The sequence below is a fragment of the Anomalospiza imberbis genome, chromosome 13 (genome assembly GCF_031753505.1).
Source record: "Anomalospiza imberbis isolate Cuckoo-Finch-1a 21T00152 chromosome 13, ASM3175350v1, whole genome shotgun sequence".
NCBI classification, from domain to species: Eukaryota; Metazoa; Chordata; class Aves; order Passeriformes; family Viduidae; genus Anomalospiza; species Anomalospiza imberbis.
In genome coordinates this window covers 10,913,462-10,931,527 of record NC_089693.1, presented here as the reverse complement: position 1 = coordinate 10,931,527, position 18,066 = coordinate 10,913,462, and the positions used below count along the sequence as shown (strand labels likewise).

The 18,066-nt window shown below is 40.7% G+C and overlaps 1 protein-coding gene and 1 long non-coding RNA gene across 14 annotated transcripts in view; one reads left to right on the top strand and one right to left on the bottom strand.

Annotated features, from left to right (window-relative positions):
- LOC137481935 (uncharacterized) overlaps nucleotides 1-9,190 on the bottom strand; it is a 458,003-nt gene extending 448,813 nt beyond the window's left edge. For all 12 annotated transcript variants that reach the window (XR_011003778.1, XR_011003772.1, XR_011003779.1 and 9 more), the window contains exons 1-2: nucleotides 9,149-9,190; nucleotides 6,099-6,179 (exon numbers count right to left, since the gene is read on the bottom strand). This is a non-coding gene — a long non-coding RNA (uncharacterized lncRNA). The remainder of the gene's footprint in view (nucleotides 1-6,098; nucleotides 6,180-9,148) is intronic.
- A 708-nt stretch (nucleotides 9,191-9,898) lies between these two features.
- On the top strand, nucleotides 9,899-17,967 carry SLC24A5 (solute carrier family 24 member 5). Of its 2 annotated transcripts, none has more exons than XR_011003763.1 (9): nucleotides 9,899-10,018; nucleotides 10,276-10,455; nucleotides 11,729-11,812; nucleotides 11,900-12,003; nucleotides 12,308-12,408; nucleotides 13,175-13,458; nucleotides 14,031-14,237; nucleotides 15,813-15,980; nucleotides 16,980-17,091. XR_011003763.1 is itself a non-coding variant. In XM_068203911.1 (9 exons), the coding sequence occupies exons 1-9, from the start codon at nucleotides 9,925-9,927 to the stop codon at nucleotides 17,950-17,952; spliced, it is 1,479 nt and encodes a 492-aa protein (XP_068060012.1). In that variant the 5' UTR covers nucleotides 9,899-9,924; the 3' UTR covers nucleotides 17,953-17,967. The 2 variants fall into 2 exon arrangements, 1 of the variants encoding a protein (XP_068060012.1); XM_068203911.1 differs by lacking the exon at nucleotides 15,813-15,980 and adding an exon at nucleotides 17,630-17,967 and having other exon boundaries at nucleotides 16,980-17,081.
- The last annotated feature ends 99 nt before the right edge of the window (nucleotides 17,968-18,066 follow it).

Sequence of the window (18,066 nt, the reverse complement as noted above, 5' to 3'; positions counted from 1 at the left end):
GTATTTTAGAGCTACTGGATCTGACCTGTGGCTGGCTTTTAACATTTAGAACCTGGGAAGGTGGGGGCATGGTAAAGAGGGATTCACTGAAACCATTTAGAATATTTAATAATCCCTTTGCAGTTTGGTCAGAATTGGCACAACTTTACAGCAGTAAGCTGATTTGCACAGACACGGCCTCATGGATCTAACAGATGCTAACAGCTCACAAGAACAATTTTCTGCCGCAAAAAAGGTCCTATCCATAGTGTTGTTTTGCTCTAAATGGGGTGGAAACTAGAAACCAATTATTAAAAAAAAAAAAAAAACCAAACACCTCAAATAATGAGAATAACTTAAATGCTCAACTCAGTTGCTGAAACATTAGTTACCTTCATCAGAAGTGGAGCCTTAGAGTAACCAAGACACTCTGTGAAGCTAGCAGCCATAGCAGGACCTATTTCAGAGCAGCAGGGGGAAAGCTGAGGATACTCTTGAGCATCCAAAGGTCAAACATTCACAATTATGGAACCAGACTGGCGTTTATAACATTTTCAAATTCTTGGACAGTAGAAAATCCCACTAAGCAGATTCAGTATTCAATATCTCAGGGATGATTAAATGGAATTTTTTAAAAGTCTGTTTATGTTTATATAATTTTCTTTATTGCTTCAACATTGAAAGAATATTTAAATTAGAAAGCACTTGAAAAAAAATGTTTTCAAGAGGAGATTTTAAAAGCCTTAAGTCCTCTATTGCCAATTGTTTCTCCTGTCTTAAAGTTTACAGATTGCACTAGTTATCTTACCAAGAGCATCAACTCATTAGACAGGACATAAATGAGAATTTGGAAAAAAAAAATCAGTTTCCTCTAACTAGAAAATGACCAGTTTTGATTCCAAGACCAATTCACAGGAAAATCCAAGAGTCCATCAAAAGCCATTCCTTGTCCCAAGTGATTTTGACTTGGCTTCAGTGGGCACAAACACCAGAAAAGTACAATGAGAGGCTTCACACAGTCTTAACCCAGCTCATGTTCTTCAAACACTAAAAAAATCAAGATGTATTTCCAGCTGAAAGTGTGGAGACAGTTCACAAAGCTGAAGCTCTCATGACTGCTCCTCTTCAAAGAAATTGAAAAAATGGCAAAAAAAGTCCATTTACCTACAAATTTCTCAGCATGGCAGGTGAAATCCAGCAGCAACAGACTCACGAAAGCAAAATATTAGCTCAACATTTATGAAAACCTCTGAGCCAGCTGTTCTCATTCAAATTGAGAGTGAAGAGAGTCAAAGGTGGGCATAATGGATAAGAGCCAAAGCATCTGAAAGTAGGTCCACTGGATTCACGATTCTGCAGTAGTTACTAACAGAGTAACAATGGAGTATTCAATTTCTAGCTGATTTGCTTATATCCCCACTATTTTTTAAGCCCAGCTGGTGGCTTTCAGCCTGTTATGCTGAATCAGCTATTAATTCAGGCAAACTCTAGCTGAGAAATCTTTGCAATGGATGGGAACATCCAAAAATCATCCAGGAAAAGGTAAGTCATAGCTGTTTGTAAAAACTTACTATGAGTAAACTAGTCAGTACTAAAAGAGCTTACTTGGATAGCAGAAAGAGAACACCAGCAGGAGACCTGGGTGCCATTTCCATCCCCTGCTTACAAGAAAAATGGTCCATGAAGGAAGTTATATAAACTTGCATATACTATGTACATTGTTTCCATGGTCACTGATTATGTTTATCAGTGACAAATTACTACAATGAAATTATGTTTCTGGTGGCCAGGGAACAGATGTATAAGCTAGAAGCTTTTAGATTTCATGATATGTGAGAATATGAGATTTCCGTTTTAGCAACAGAAGGATATAATAATTTTTGTATCCTGAGGGAAAAAGTTTCAGCTCTACCATATCAATTCTTCTGTCAGCAGAACATGATTCTTGTGAAAGATACAGTATTATCTATATATTCTGTGCTAGTAATTAAGGCACCAATATGTTCATTTTTTAAGGTCTGATAGAAACTTAAAAGTTGCCTTAGAATATTGAAAACATTATGTTCCAACATATACAGCAATGACAGAATTACTATTAAATGCATGAGGTTTTAAATATTCTCCATTTCATAGTGGAGCTTTTTAAAGCTAGCATTGTGAAGGAATCAGTAGGAACTCGGCAGAAGTTTATGTCAGGTTTAAAGACACTCAGTCCTTTGACAAAACACAAACTGCATTTCTGGTGATATCTCATGAGGAAACAGAATAGGGGTTGCACCAAAGCTCTCTAAAGAGACACACTCTGAGAGATTGCAATTATTCTATCTTTTAATTGTCTGCACTGCTCAGTTTGAGCAGTAATAGTTCTGTCATCTCCTCTGCATAAGCACAGAATTGATTTTGTTCCTTTGTCCTCATGTAAAGATTACAGTATTTCCAAAGGAAAGGCAGACATCTGAACATATGCAGAACTTTATATTTAGTCAGGATATAATCTGCATGAACCCTACCCAAAATATAAACTGGGAGAACTGATTTACCAAGAAGTTACAGCTGAATTTCAGCCAGTTTTCATAAACTCCAGGTTCACAGAGCTATCTATCTAGACTATCCTTTTGCCATACAGCTGTTCATTTATGTTTTAGCAGAAGGTTGTTCTCTACAGTTTGATGCCCCAAACACCCCCCTTCATTGCAGAACAGGCTCATACTCCGCTGTCCAGCCAGGTTGCAACAAAGACCTCTGCCCTGAGAAAACTGTTCTCCACTCTTATTTTCTCCTCCTCAGCAAAAGCACATCCAAAAAGCAACCAAGCTGATTTTTTCCCTGTCAGCCTCACCCCTAAGGCTGCACAGGAGTGAAGGAAGGAAGAAAGAATTTACATTAACATCTCACAATACACACAAAATAACAAAGGTGTAGCACCACAGTTACTGCACCAGAAACTGAAGGTGCTTTAAAAGGAGAGAAGTCACCTTTAGACTGAGACAGTAACATAACCCAACACACGCAAGTAGAATTTTGCAACACACTGCCTTGTAGCAATCCATTTCTAAACAGAGAAACTTCCTCAAATCAACAACATCTATTACACTGTAAATAGTGTTAGTACATGCTGATGTTACCTGGTGAAACAACTTGGTAGCCTATAAGATAGAATTGAATGTGTCCCCTTCCTAGTACGTCAATAATAATTATTTTTCTAATGCTTGTTCAGTTATAGGAATACATGAAAAGAAGCAATTGCATTGGAGAAAACATGATTTGATGTTGTTTATACAGACACTTATGTACTGAGAGTTTATTTTATCTCCTGAGATATCACTAGGATTACAGAACTTGCAGGCAATAACCATAAGAATAATATTTTTAATCATAAGAATAATAATTTCCATTTTATATAAGTAGAATATAAATTCCTAAGTACTTGCAAATTCAAGGTCAGCTGAAAGTTGCCAGAGCAGCTAGATTGTTTCATTAGAAGTGCCATCAAAACCAGCAAAACTTAACAAACTCAGCAGATGCACTGAGACCACAGAGGCTGTGAGACACAGCCTGCAACACACATCTTGCTCTCCAAAATGCTTCAAGAGAGGTACACTGAAAGGACAGCAGGTAGCAGATGAAGCCAAGCCTCAAGACAGCCAGAGCAAGGACTGAAGTAAAAAATTTCAGAGCAAACATAGGTTTCAAAGAGTGGAAAAAACAAGCTTATACGCCAGTGTATGTACAAGCACAACAATTGGTTGAAGTGTTTGTGCCAACAGGAGGAGGAAAGAAAGCAAGCGGAAGCAAAAGTCTCTGAGAAACCAGAACTCCTTGGTGCACACAACTGGCAGAAAACAGCAGCTTAGAAATTGCAGGCAAGGAAGGAATTTTCTGCTCTGTTTTTCTTTTGTCCACAGAAACAAGATTTTCCATAGTTGAGGGAGGGGAGGAAAATAAAACACCAATGAAGAAAAAACCCACCCAAGATGTTAGCAAAGAAATCCATTACTCACTCATTGCCAGTATCTACTCCCATTTATGTGTTGTGGTGTATTTACCTGACCCCCTGGCATAACAGTGTAGAAATAGAAGTGAATGTGTATTCGGGCTATTCATAAATTCCTGGAGGGACAGAACAGAGCAACCTGAAGTGATCATGGTGCAATATTACTATTATCCATAGGATGCCCCTCACAAGCCTCATTGTTTTGCTCCATTCTTTGGCCATCCTGCATTCAAACACCTGACTTAAGTGCTTGACGCAGGCTGGCTCCATTTGAAATCTTCTTAGACTGTGTGCAATCTTTCGAGCTTCACAGCCGTAAGATGTTCTAAAGGCACTATTGAGACACAAAACAAGAGCTATATAAAGAAGCTTCTCTACAGCATTATTACTGGCTAGCAATAGCCCTACTCTCTTGGTAAACGTAGGTATTTATATATAAGTGTAGCAAGCCTTTGTGGCAAGATTTTCTGTTGTGATCAAGCTAGTTAACCATCATCAGTTTCCTGATATCACGAACACTGACATTCACAATACATTCCAATTGACTCAATGAGAACTTGTAACCAAAGGAAAGCAGTTAACATGGAGGAGCACTCAAATAATACTCACATTTCTCCAATTCTAACTTAAATCTCAAAAACATTTAATCTGAGACATGTTTCATTTTCAGTTTGAGAGATTCCTTCCATATCCTAAACAGATGAACAAACCAGCTGGTGAGCAAGCTAAGACCATGAGAACTGCTGTAGAACTTTACCATACCAGCAGCAGATGAAGTGATAGAGGTCTTTGGGCCTCAAGGTGGAATGTGCAATTTTGTACACTTTAATTGCTGGAAAAAATAGAAATCCCCAGGCACCAAATTGAACAGATTCAATTTTCTTCAACTAAAAATACTACACCCTCCTTTAAGCAGGCATTCCCTTGAACCTGAATTCATTTGACAACCAACAAGCAAAAACATTCTGCTAAGGAGTTTTTAGCTTTTTTGTCATTGTGGGTACCCATAAAATACACCTTTATCTGGCTATGAGTCACACTGTCACAGATGATGCCTGTACTCCACAGCATGCATGAAAAATATTCCACAACGGCAATCCCCACAGAAAAACAGTCTCAACAGCTCCCCACCCTCACCTTAATTATGTCATCTGAATGCTTCCATGGGCCACATGCGAAAAATATCCATGTTGCTCACATTCTTCGGAAAGCAGGCAGACAGCACTACTGAAAAGCTGGAAGCTCCCTGCATTTAGCTCACATGTAATTAACACAGTAGTCTAATTATGGACCACCTAAAAACATACAGTGTTCACAACTTCACAGCTTAGAGTCAACAAAAACTATTCATCACATGTACAAGGTCACAACACAAAGGCAAGCAGACCTAGAATAAATTTGATTCACACCAGCCACCACAAAACATTCCTCAGCTCAGCAGCTTTCCTGGTTGTCACCAGGGATTGCAGTTGAGTTGTATCTTCTAGTGGTCTTGAGATACACCCAGCAAGAGCATTTGGATCTTGGAGCTAAGGGTCAGAAATCAAATCCTTCCCTTTGACGCTGTTCTAAAACCATGAATGAACCTATCACCCCTTTCTTAAGTCATGAGATTAGCTTGAAAATAGTATTGTCATGTGCTTATTTGCCTCCAGCATTAGATGCTCAGATTCCCATTTTCAAGCTTTCTTTACAACTACTCGTTTGAAAAAAAGAGAAAGGAATGATTCTTGTGTGATTAATGTACATCAAGCTGATGCTTTAAGAAAAACAGCAGCCATCATGAGAGTTGGCAACTCTCAAATTGGTGGTTATGAAAGAAAGAATATTAAACAGCTATCATCAATCTATCCAGACCCAGGAAGTGAGCCATGAAATGCTGACAAAGGGGGATATCTGATCTGACAATGACGGTATATTTATCTTTTAAATGAAGAATAATGGAGTTACACTGAAGAGACTCATTTTAACTTTGCAATAGTATTTATCTCATCACCTTAGGGTGGTATCTGAGTACCTCAGGGTCAGAGAATTTATTCTATCAGCTCTTTTAAAGGCCACCATTTTACACTCCAGAGATGTCAGAGGAGCTACACAAACAGAAGAAGGGAGTGTGGAAACTGACCTTCTGAACAGCCCTAGTGCAGCCTCCCATCGGCAGCAGTGGGCCCAGCAGTCAGTGCCCTGCTCATCCTCAACTTCTTTTCTGCCAAATGGGGATACCAGCAGTTTCTCACAACCATGCTGAGGTTTGGGGCATGTTTTGAGGATGAAAACATCTTCACTTACTTTGTTTCCCAGCACATTAGGCCTTGTGACTGGGAACATAGGTGGTGTGTACATGCACAGGCTGTCACACAAGAAAAGCACAGCTGTGCACAGGCTCTACATCCTGGGGCAGAAGCCACAACACTGAGGGACAGCTAACACCAAGCTGCCCTCATATCAGCCCTGGGGCTGTCTGAGCACCCTCATCCAAACTCAGACCAGAGTATTCTTATATAGACCTCTACCAAAAAAAAAGAAAAAAAAGAAAAAAAAAAAAAAAAAAAAACCCCAAACAAACCCCAAAAACCAAACAAGGCAAGGATGATCTGTTTAAATCACTGTGATTAAAACAGTAAGTTGCAGCTTGAGTTACAGGAAAGATTGGAAGTGTGTTTATAATTAAGGAAGCCAGAGAAACTCAAGATTCCTGCACAGGTGTGATCCCCTATACCTAAGTTAACCCCACATTCCTTACAAGGATCTATGCCACCCTTTCCTTCTCCCAAAAAGACTGGACCCCACACCACACAATAATACCTTTTGGTTGTTATTTTAAGCTAGCCACAATTTCATCATGGCTTCCCTTGTCCCTTTTATCTAAGGACTGATCCTACCAACAAGGACTAATGCTTCCCTTAAGTTCTGATAAACTCACCTGCTTTTTTCCCCTCAATATCCATAGTCTGTCTGCTCAAATTGTGAAAAAAGTAGAAGAAAAAAACTTCCAAACAATCATAAGCAAGCTCCCTGCTTATAGAAAAGCTCCTTGGTCTTGTACTGAAGTCCCACTCTCCTCATAAGAAAATGAGTACCTGTTCTGTGGAGATGTCACAGCTGATCTCAATTAACATTTTCACAGGTGAGAACCTGTGCCCTAAATTGCACCATAAGAATAACATTTGTGACTCAGCTGGAGCTGCAGCTCTAGACAGCCCAACCTCCTTTTGCTTTGTTGGGCAGCAAACCAGCTCCCTGTCCTCAGCTGTGTGGGACATTCAGGTGCATTGCAGCCAGTTCACATCAGATTATGATCACTGGGAAAGGAGCTGCAGCTGCTGTAGTTTGATGCTCCCTTACCCTTTCTGAGGCCTGTGCTCAGGCAGCCATACCAGCCTTTCAGCACGTCCCTGGTGGAACATTACTCTGTGTTCAAGCTCTAGCAAACAGTTGCCCATCTCTCTCCTTCAGAAGCTCTGAAAAATGTATTTATTCATTATTTTTACTACCAGAGAGTAGAAATTTACCTTAATAGCAGCCAAAAAATGCAGAAGCACACATCGAATCTGCACTAATATTTGACCAACCTCAGCTTCACAGAATGCTCTCTCACACTGCAATAGCTCAGACCTGGCACCCAGCAATGCTGAGGCAAAGCCTCCTCTGGCTGCCTGTGTTTCTGTGCTGGGTCAAGCACGCAGACCGGCAGCACGTGGTTCCTCATGCTGGGACACCGGGGGCGGGGGGGTTTCTGTTTGTTGCTCTCTCCAGGGGTGTTCTTGGCAAGGAGGGTGCGAGTGCAGCACCATCACTCAATAATTTCTCAGCAAACTAAGTGGACTTAAGCCTTCAGTAAAATCAAAGCTCTGTCTTTGCTTCAGCTATGCATGGAGAGGGGGTGACTGTAGAAAGGAATTAGAGCTTGAGCACAGAGTAAAAGCAGAGCAAAACCTTCAAATCCTGAAATCACATGACTGAGCTTTCCTAACCATGCAGCAAACATGTTGCTGTACCACAGAGCTCATTCCTCCCAGAACGGCAGGCTTATAAGTACTCTAAAGCAATTAAAGAAAAAAGCACACCAGCAAAAAAAAAAAACTACTTTGAAATGAAGCAGCTGATATTAAAAAAGTGTGCTGGAGTTTTAAGAGTAAGCCAATGGTACATTTCAAGGATGAGAAGCAGTGGCAAGGAAGCCACTTACCTTGATAACAAAACCCCTTCTGTTGACCTGTGTAAGGAAAGAGCCACCAGTAATTTAGACAGGGAATTTTGTACTGTTTTCTCTGGTGGAAAGTGGGATTCAGAAGAAAATCCTTAAATCTTTCCAGACCAAAATGATCTATTTTTTTCCTGTAAAGCAGGAGAAGCAGCATCTTCTCTGCAGCAGACTGATTTTCAGAGAGCACACAGAACTCATTTGTGAAGGTTAGTTGACACCCCTAAAAATCTATTAAAATCATTCTTGTCTACACAGGGATCAGAAATGGGCAAAAGCAATTGCCAGGCAATTATTTTCATTGTTCATGCTATAATAGCGGTTGTATGATTATGTTTGATTCAATACAAAGGGAAAACACACACTTTTTCACCTTATCTCTGGTATAGAGTGGAGTTGATCACATATTAGCCAAACCATGGATGCAAGGAACCTGAGGCGTTTAGAGGGATTAGATGCAATGAAGCAAAACGATCTGTTACCGTTTGCACTTCTTGCTCACAAATGTGAGCATCAGCCCTGCACCTCACAAATAAGTAATAAAACAGACATCCCAAAACTCCATTTGGTATCACGAGGTTGCAAATGTTTCTGGGGACACGTCTGCAAGTGATACTAGGGAAACAACTCTCTTCCTGAGAAACCAGTGACTGCAGAAGGGGCAGGGGTGATGACTTTACTAAGCTTCAAGACTGCATTTTACTCTTTAATCTTCAGTTATACACATGACTTCATTGTGGAAAGGTCACCGGACAAAGGAGTTCAGTGACTTGGTCTGAAGAAAGGAACTGTGTGTGTGTGTCTCAGCTTTGCTCTTGCAAACCATTCATGTAACGGGCATGGCCATCTGCCCCGGTGAAGGGTAAGCCCAGTGCTCACACAGCCTGGCACAGAAATCCTGGGAATCGGTGGGAATAAGCAGAAATTGTCACAGCAGAACAAAAGGTATTGAGGAGTAAGCTTAAATTCACCTTCTGCGTCCCCAGACATCACAAAGCACCTGGGTATCGCGGTCAGCACCTTGCACCAAGGCCGAACACGCCATGGCCAAAACCTTCGCTCTCCCCCAAACACGAGGCAGGACGGGGCGAGGGCCGGAGCGCAGCTCCCTGTGGGCCCCTCGGACACGGCTCGGGCTCGGAGGCGCTGCCCACAGACCCCCGGGCCCCTCGCTGCCGGCGCCGAGCGGCGCAGCGCGGAGAGAGAGGGGCGGTAGGACCGCTGCGGGACGGGGCGAGCCCCTGAGGGGCGGTGGAATTCGGGGGCGGCGGGAGCCCCGCGGGACGGGGCGAGCCCCTGAGGGGCGGTGGAATTCGGGGGCGGCGGGAGACCCGCGGGACGGGGCGAGCCCCTGAGGGGCGGTGGAATTCGGGGGCGGCGGGAGCCCCGCGGGACGGGGCGAGCTCCTGAGGGGCGGCGGGAGCCCCGCGGGACGGGGCGAGCTCCTGAGGGGCGGTGGAATTCGGGGGCGGCGGGAGACCCGCGGGACGGGGCGAGCCCCTGAGGGGCGGTGGAATTCGGGGGCGGCGGGAGCCCCGCGGGACGGGGCGAGCCCCTGAGGGGCGGCGGGAGCCCCGCGGCACGGGGCGAGCTCCTGAGGGGCGGTGGAATTCGGGGGCGGCGGGAGACCCGCGGGACGGGGCGAGCCCCTGGGGGGGGAAGGGGGGGCGCGGCCCCACGTGACGCTCGCGCTGGGGCCGCCCGCGCTGGGGCCGCTCGCGCTGGGGCCGCTCGCGCAGTCCGGGCGATGCGGGCGGGCGCGCGGCGGCGCGCGGCGCTGGTGCTGCTGGCGGCGCTCGCGGCCTGGGGAGCGCGGGCGCAGCGCCCCGGGGACCCCGCGGGTACGTGGGGACCGGGAGGGGACCGGGAGGGGACCGGGGACACCGGGAGGGCACCGGGGTCCGCTCGAGCGCTGCACAGCCCGTCCCGCGGGCGCCTCTGCCCCGCCGCGGGTGTGCGGCGCTCCGGTGGCATCGCTGCAGCGGTCCTTGCTGTGCTAAAGAGAGAAATCCACCGGAGCTCGAATCCGCAGACGTCCCGGGGCCTGAGGAAAGGGAAGAATGTCAGGATGTGTAACGCTTTTGCACTCAATTTTCAGAAAACGGGACGCGTTGCGTCCTCTCGTCTTCATCGGAGTTTCCCGAAGGATTTTTCACACCGCAGGAGAGGAAGGATGGAGGAATCGTTATCTACTTCATAATTATACTGTACATGTTTTTGGCCGTGTCCATTGTGTGCGATGATTACTTCCTACCTTCCCTAGAGATCATCAGTGAATGTAAGTCACGTCCTGATCTTTTTCCTGTAAAACTGATAAGCTTGGCATAAAGCTTTCTCTTTTAAAAAGCTTCACAGTGCTCTGAAAGAAAACTGAACAAGTTTCACTTTCCATGCACAGATGTGTCCATACAATATTTAATTTGATACACAGGATCAATATTTTACTGAAAAAACCTAGTGATTATACTGCACATGTATTCATTTAATACTTGATTTCTTTCTGCCTGGAGGAAAGTCTTAAGATTCCTCAGTATTAACTAAACTGACAATTTAACTTTGAGTTGCACAGTACTATGTCCAGGAAACTACTAGTAAAAGAAAAAAATTAAGAGGGATGGTGATGTGTGAAACCAAAACTCTTCCTAGGGTTTGTTTTTCTTTAAAAGTAGTGATGAGCTACTGCTAACATATTAAAGGTATGACACAGGAGGGACAGGAATTCTACGGTTACCACGGTTCTAAGAAATCTAATCAACCTTAAACAATTCCCTTGGCTTCAGCAGACCACTGAAGTAAAAAGATGATCTTGGCAAGGAGTTCAAATTTTTGTTGCCAAGAATTAACAAAATTCCCTAGGGAAACTCATCCCTGAACTGGAAAACCCCCTCTAAATCAGAACACTTACAGCAAATGTAAGCTTATACACTGCCATAAGAGCTGGTGTTTTGTTTATTGATGATAAATAAGCATTTGTCAGACTTTTGCTGTGGTCAAACATCCCTGTAATTGGTGTGCAGGACTCAATCCACAGAGTGAGTTACAGTCCAGAAAGTCCATTTGCAAGAACAAAAATCTCACTTCTCTTAAGCAACACACAGGCTCTTATACTGTCCATACAAAATTTGATTTTAGGATCACAGCACTGGTCTGAATTTAACTACTGTTTCCGGTATGTGAAGACACAGTAGTACAGATTTCCCTGGAAGATAGACAGACTTGATATGGATCATATAACAATATCACACTACAGTCCATGGAATTTCCCCACAATTATTACCAATAGGAAATACAGTTAAATCCTGCATACAAATGCTGATTTTAAAAGAGATTTAAACTAATTTCTGTAATGAAGTTAGAAATAAACTAGCCCAATAGATCAGACTTTTCAATATATTACTTTATGAATTTCATATAAATGCATTGACTGTATGAAAATAAACTTTAATCTACTAAACTGTAGTAGTAGCTAACATTATGTACTAGTGAGAGTAAAGGGTATAGGCTACTGAAGTAACAATTTTTTTTAAGCAATTCTTTTGTTCTGTCCTCAGGCCTTGGCCTCTCACAGGATGTAGCTGGAGCAACTTTTATGGCTGCTGGAAGCTCTGCTCCAGAGCTTGTCACTGCTTTTCTAGGTAAAAGATGTGTTTTGACTCCTTATAACTTAGAATTTTTTTCCTTGCATGCCAAACTGAAACATACCAGAGTCATTTTCCTTACAGGAGCTTTTGTGACAAAGGGAGATATCGGCGTCAGCACCATCCTTGGATCAGCAATATATAATCTTCTTGGTATTTCTGCAGCTTGTGGGCTGTTTTCCAGTGTGGTACGTATCAGCTTTGATAGTTCTGCTCCTAAGAGCCAAATGGTTATCCAACAAAAGCCAAGAGAGACTTACTATGACAACTGCCAAGTTTATTATTTAGTAGCAAAACCAGCATGTAATCAGTTTTAAGATAAGTTGCTATGAAAGTTTTTAAAAACACTAACTTGTTAAATATCATACTTAAGTCATTCCTAAGAATCTTTAATTTTTACATAATATAGAAACGACATATTGATGCAGCATTTACAGCACTTAGTGAAAGTATTACAGAGAGGTTTAAGAAAAGTACATGACTGATCTGCAGGTTTCGAGGCTATCCTGTTGGCCGCTGTTCAGAGACTGTCTGGCATATACCATCAGTGCAGCAGCGGTCCTTGCGATGATATCTGACAACAGAATTTACTGGTAAGAGCACAAGTAGTGTTGAATTCCTGTTGACTAGAGATTTGTGAGACAGTGTTTTGAAAAAGAAATGAAAATCCCCAAGCCCCAGACTTCAAGTAGCCTGAACTGCTGTTCACTAACAGAAATAAACATCCTGTTGGCTTTAAAAAACTTAAAAAGTCACAACGCTTGTAAAGATTATTACCTAAACATTCAAACTCTGCATATTTATGAAGTTTGACCTGCATAGGTTTGTCTGTACTGACTTCACAATTTCTATCACAACTGTTCTGACACAGCAATTAGTGTTCAGCATTTACTCCTTTTAAGCTTTTCCTTTCATAGCAGCATTGTTCAGAAAAACATTTGTCTGCCATAAGGAGATAATGAGTTTCTGATGTTTTAACTCCTCCATCAACACTTAAACTCCTGTTACCTCAACAAGACAGTCAGGTCCAGCATTAAGTCTCTTGAAGTTTATAATTTAAGCATCACATGAAGACTCAATTTTGCAAATATCAGGAAAATGTTCAATCAGTAAGATCCCCTGAAAAAACATGCAGCTGTACAATACATAAACAAGATTCTGCAGAGGAGGAGAGTTAATCAAACTGCTGAAAGACATGGGGACACTCACAAATGTCCATGACATTAGCCATACAATTGCAAATAGATGCTTTTGTGTGTTCTCCTTTTGCTATTCATGCAAATTTTCTCTCTCTCTTCTTATGCCAACAATTGGGTTATTTTATACTACATGTTATATAAAATTTATTTTTCATTCTAGGTATGAAAGTGCATCCCTATTATTGATATATGGGTGTTATGTTCTAGTACTGTGTTTTGACATTAAAATCAACCAATACCTCATGAAAAAGTTCAGTCCCTGCTGTACGTGTTTTACAAAAGCTATGGAAGAGAACGCAGAGCAGCAGCCTCTGGTTGGGTGGAAGGATGAGAGTGGACCTCTAATTCGTCAACAGTCAAGAACAGACAGTGGAATTTTTCAAGATGAGCTGGACTACTCTCAACTTTCAACAAGCTTACATGGGCTCAATGAAATCTCTGAAGGTACAGGTATTACTACAGCTGTCTCTAGCCCTCCACATGCCTGTCTGCATCAGTTCTGATCAAGAGCAAATTCTCAGACAGTATTAAGATTTTGTTCACGAAAGAACTTCAGCCTAGTATTTAAGTAAATCATTATTCTAACTTGGAATATAAGATTGAGCAAAATCAGAGTGATGGTTTTCACAGGAAGTTAGTTGCTAGAGGAATGGAAGGATAGTTGCTCATTTGTGTCATAGCAGAACTTTTGTCTTTGCTGTGTGTATTTGAGACTTCTCAGCAACACTGCCTGTAAAATGCACTATCATCTGCAAGCCATACAGGTACTGTTTCCTTATGACAGTTGCAGGTTCATAGCCCAAAATATGCATAATATCAAAAGTAAAGGGATAGCTGTGATGTGGTCACAGGTCATTTTTCCTCTTAGGCAAAAAACAGCAGTTGGTACTTACTTGGTACTTACTTCATTGGAAAATGCTATGACCAAACCCTTATAAAGAAAGTAATTTTTCATCCACCTTAGTAATGGATTCAAATGTAATGCTACAATTTAAGAGTTACTTTTTCTTCAACAGATCATCCAAATGTCTTCACCATGCCTGAAGCAGATATGAAGAGAATTTTGTGGGTGTTATCCCTTCCTATCATCACACTACTCTATTTAACTATACCAGATTGCAGAAGACAGTTTTGGAGGAACTGGTTCATGGTGACATTTTTAATTTCAGCAGCATGGATTTCTGCAATAACTTATGTTCTTGTATGGATGGTAACAATAGCAGGTAGGTACCTAAAGTGGAGTTACTATACCAGTCAAGAATCACTGAAAAAGTTGTGTGGTTTCCCTGTGAGGTTTCCCTTTAATAGACTGTGCTGTAAAAAAAAACACAAGAAAAACAACAGAAACTTATGTTTGACTGCTTAGTTTGCCACCCTCTTCTATTCAATGATGAAACATTTTAGAGTTTAGCTGCTTCCCACTGCTTACCATTACTTGATGCAGCTACAAAAAACCCTATTTTTAAAAACAGAGTATCACTAAATTGCTTCATTAAGCAAAACAATTAGACACACAGCAATTAACTTGTCATGCTGAAGGCTGACAAACATGAAATCCCCTAAGACTGAAATTAGAGGTCAAAGTTTTTGGAAAAAAATCTGTAATTTTTATACCTGTGTTTTTCACAAACGTTATAGTAAGAGATTTGGCACTAAATTAACTGCCAAAAAAGGTCTCAAATGTGTTTATTAAACATTCTCAGAGTGTATATATGTGGACCTCTTACAAATCTGCATCATAAAGTGGGGCAGTACAAGGATTGCTTTTAAGTGAGAGAAGGGATACGAACTTATATGTAAAAACCATCTCCTAAAAGTACTTTGAGATATTGAAGGTCTCCTCATTTCATTGTTTCTTTCTCCAGTCAGCTTGAAAGACATCCAGTTTTCATATTTAAGAACAAGCAGAAAAAACTAAAACTCTACAGAAATTTTTCAAAGCTTGCCATTTTCACATTATAGCTCACTAATCCTACTTAAGCCTTCTACTTGTTCAGTTATTAATAACTCCTTGTTCAGTGCAGAAGCAGACCTACACATTCAGTAAACCTTTGAGAAATTACTAGTAGATCGCTGGACATTACACCCACCACATTAACCCCACGGTTAAATAATTTTCCACTTGTACCCAAAGAGCAAGGGTTCACTGTCTGGATGCTAGAAGCCTTTGAAACAGGATTCAAGTCAACATTATTGCTGTTCTACAAGACAAAGCATCAATTCATATGAAAGTAGGTATGGTGGAGATTCAGAGAGTATATTAGTTCACTTTCAAGAGTCATCACAGGTAGTACTGGGGTCTTTGGCCCACTACTACTAGGTAAATTATATTCTATTCACATGTTAAAACACTACAAGTTGAACACACAATATATTCAAGTCCAGGCTCTCATGAAGGTTTAGAACTCAAAGGTTCTATCATTGCATAATCAGCCTATCAGAATGTCACAAAAGTATCATAGCTGGGCACTAAACTGGGATGGTCAAGAACAAACCTAATTTAGTATATCCTTCTGTTGCTGGCAAAGAAAATTCAACTACTTATAGCAACACATTGCTACTGATACACAAAATTAACAAAAGCCTAAGAAAATAAGACTTTTATGTCTTAATGGTCAGTTGCCAGAAAATAAACCACTACACATTAAATAGAAGATAAATCTATCTCATAAAATGAAAAATTAGCTTCTCCTGAGTTTATATTCTGCCTTATAACCTTCAGAGGGATTGAAACTAATGTTGGGTACATAAGGCTGGTTCATTCATATTTCACCTTGGTTTGAACCCTTATTTTCCAGCCTGGAGGGTTTATAAAAGCTGATTTGTTGGTCCCTCATCCTACAAATCTATTAGAAGTGATGGAAGGATAAAGAGAGTACAAATTCTACAACAGGATCATGTTAGTTCCTCTGAAATCAACAAACAGTTTCAAACATAAATTTACTAGGCTGCTCTAGACTAAGCTGGTAAGTAATAGACAAGCATAGTCAATAAGCACTTACCTAGCTCAGTGTACTGCCTCTTATTTAAATAAAACTGCTCTTATTAAGTATGTCAAAATATTTCATGTAAGAACTCAGATTTCAACAATAAAAAATATTAAGATACTTTTTAGTGAACAAAAATGCTTAAGAAAAATTAATTACTTTGTATCTTGACTAAAGGTATCAAATACTTCAGCATATTGATGCTTCTGAATGATACAACTCCTAAAACAGTTTTGAAGAATCCCTGTATTTTAAGTTAGAAATTAATATGGTTCAGGACATTTGGGGCTAAGAAAAACAGAGATTAGGGAAAAACAAGCTGCCCTTCTAATAAGAGTTTAAAACTTTTCTTTTAATTTAAAGGAGTATTTCCCTTAAGGAACTCACACTTCTAAGGGGTTACTTGTACTTACAAGTCGTATAAAAATTCTGCACTTTAATTCTTCCAAATCACTTTCTAATTGGAGTGAAATGGTAAAGGCATGTAGTTGAAATAGTATTCTCATAATATCTTAATGACTGTCCTTCCCAAGAAAATTCGTGTGCTTTTTCCCCACCCCCTGAGGGGATTAAGAAGAATAAGAGTTATTGCTTCATGAGATTTTTGAACATTAACAAGGAGATGCCCAAAACTGTAAGAGACTATAGTATTTCCTAGAAGTTGAGGGGGGAAAAAAGGAGTAGTAATTTGTCAGATATTTAAACTTGTACTTTATCTGTAAGAAAAAAATCATAATTGCTACTGTCTTGACCACTGCAGACTTGAAGAACAAAGAAAGGATATTTGTTGTTACTCTTCGTTTTACTGCTTTGTGGTTCAGTCACCTCACATGTAGTTAAGTTAGCTGATACATTCCATATGAAATTACTGTATGAGTACTGATTCTTACTCCAGCAAACAAAGTGCAAAGCACTATCTGTGGATGAACCCTAACTAAAACCGCACTTGCATTTTCTACCCTTATTTCTCAACTGCAGGTGAAACGCTGGGAATCCCAGAGTCAGTCATGGGTCTCACATTACTTGCAGCAGGAACAAGTGTACCAGATACAGTTGCAAGTGTGCTGGTGGCTCGAAAAGGTAAAGATTTTAGTATTTAGGCTAATGCCAATGGATGTGTTTAAAAGGTACTACAAAAAGAAAGAATTCTAATCAACATTTTGATAAATTCAAGGAGTAACCTCAAAATCCATGCTCCAGATTCTAGAGCTTAAGTTTACTAAACACAAATAAATAGCTTACCTGAAAAAGCTGCGGCTCAGACATTTAAAAACTTCTCAGAGTATCTCAGAGAAGTATTCTAGATTTGTTTCTTTGTTGTTGATTACGTATTACAGTTTTACTGCAGAACACAACTGTAGGTCTCAGTATTTTAAACATAACTGGACTTTCTAATAGCCTGTCTAGCTTGATTTTAAGTGCAACTGTGCAGATGCTGGTGATTTAGGGAGACTTTTTATGGTTGTGGTACCCATATTCTGTAGAATCGTGACTATAGTTCTTCCAATGCAAAATCTGAAAAGGGTGCTCTGTGAGAAACTGAGGGCTGGCAGTCTGTTCCTCCAAAACAGTTTGGCAATTTCATGCAATACAATTAAGCCAATTTACTTGTATTTCTTCTTTTACAGGAAATGGAGATATGGCAATGTCTAACATTGTAGGATCCAATGTATTTGATATGCTCTGTTTGGGAATACCCTGGTTTATAAAAACTGCCTTCATAAATACATCAGGACCCATAGAAGTGAACAGCAATGGTCTGACATACACAGCCATTTCTCTTATCTGTTCTGTTGGTTTTATTTTTCTGGCAGTTCACCTGAATGGCTGGAAAATAGATAAAAAACTGGGAACTATTTGTCTTGTCCTGTACTTAGTATTTACTGTATTATCAATTTTATATGAACTTGGCATCATAGGAAACAATCCTACAAGGGTCTGTGGTAACTAGTTTTAATCATTGATTTATGCTGATGAAAAAAATAAAAGCAGGAGAAAAAGATCAGTTTCTTCATTTAGTCAAAATAAAATTTAAAAAACCAACTCCAAACTCCCATTGGGCTCT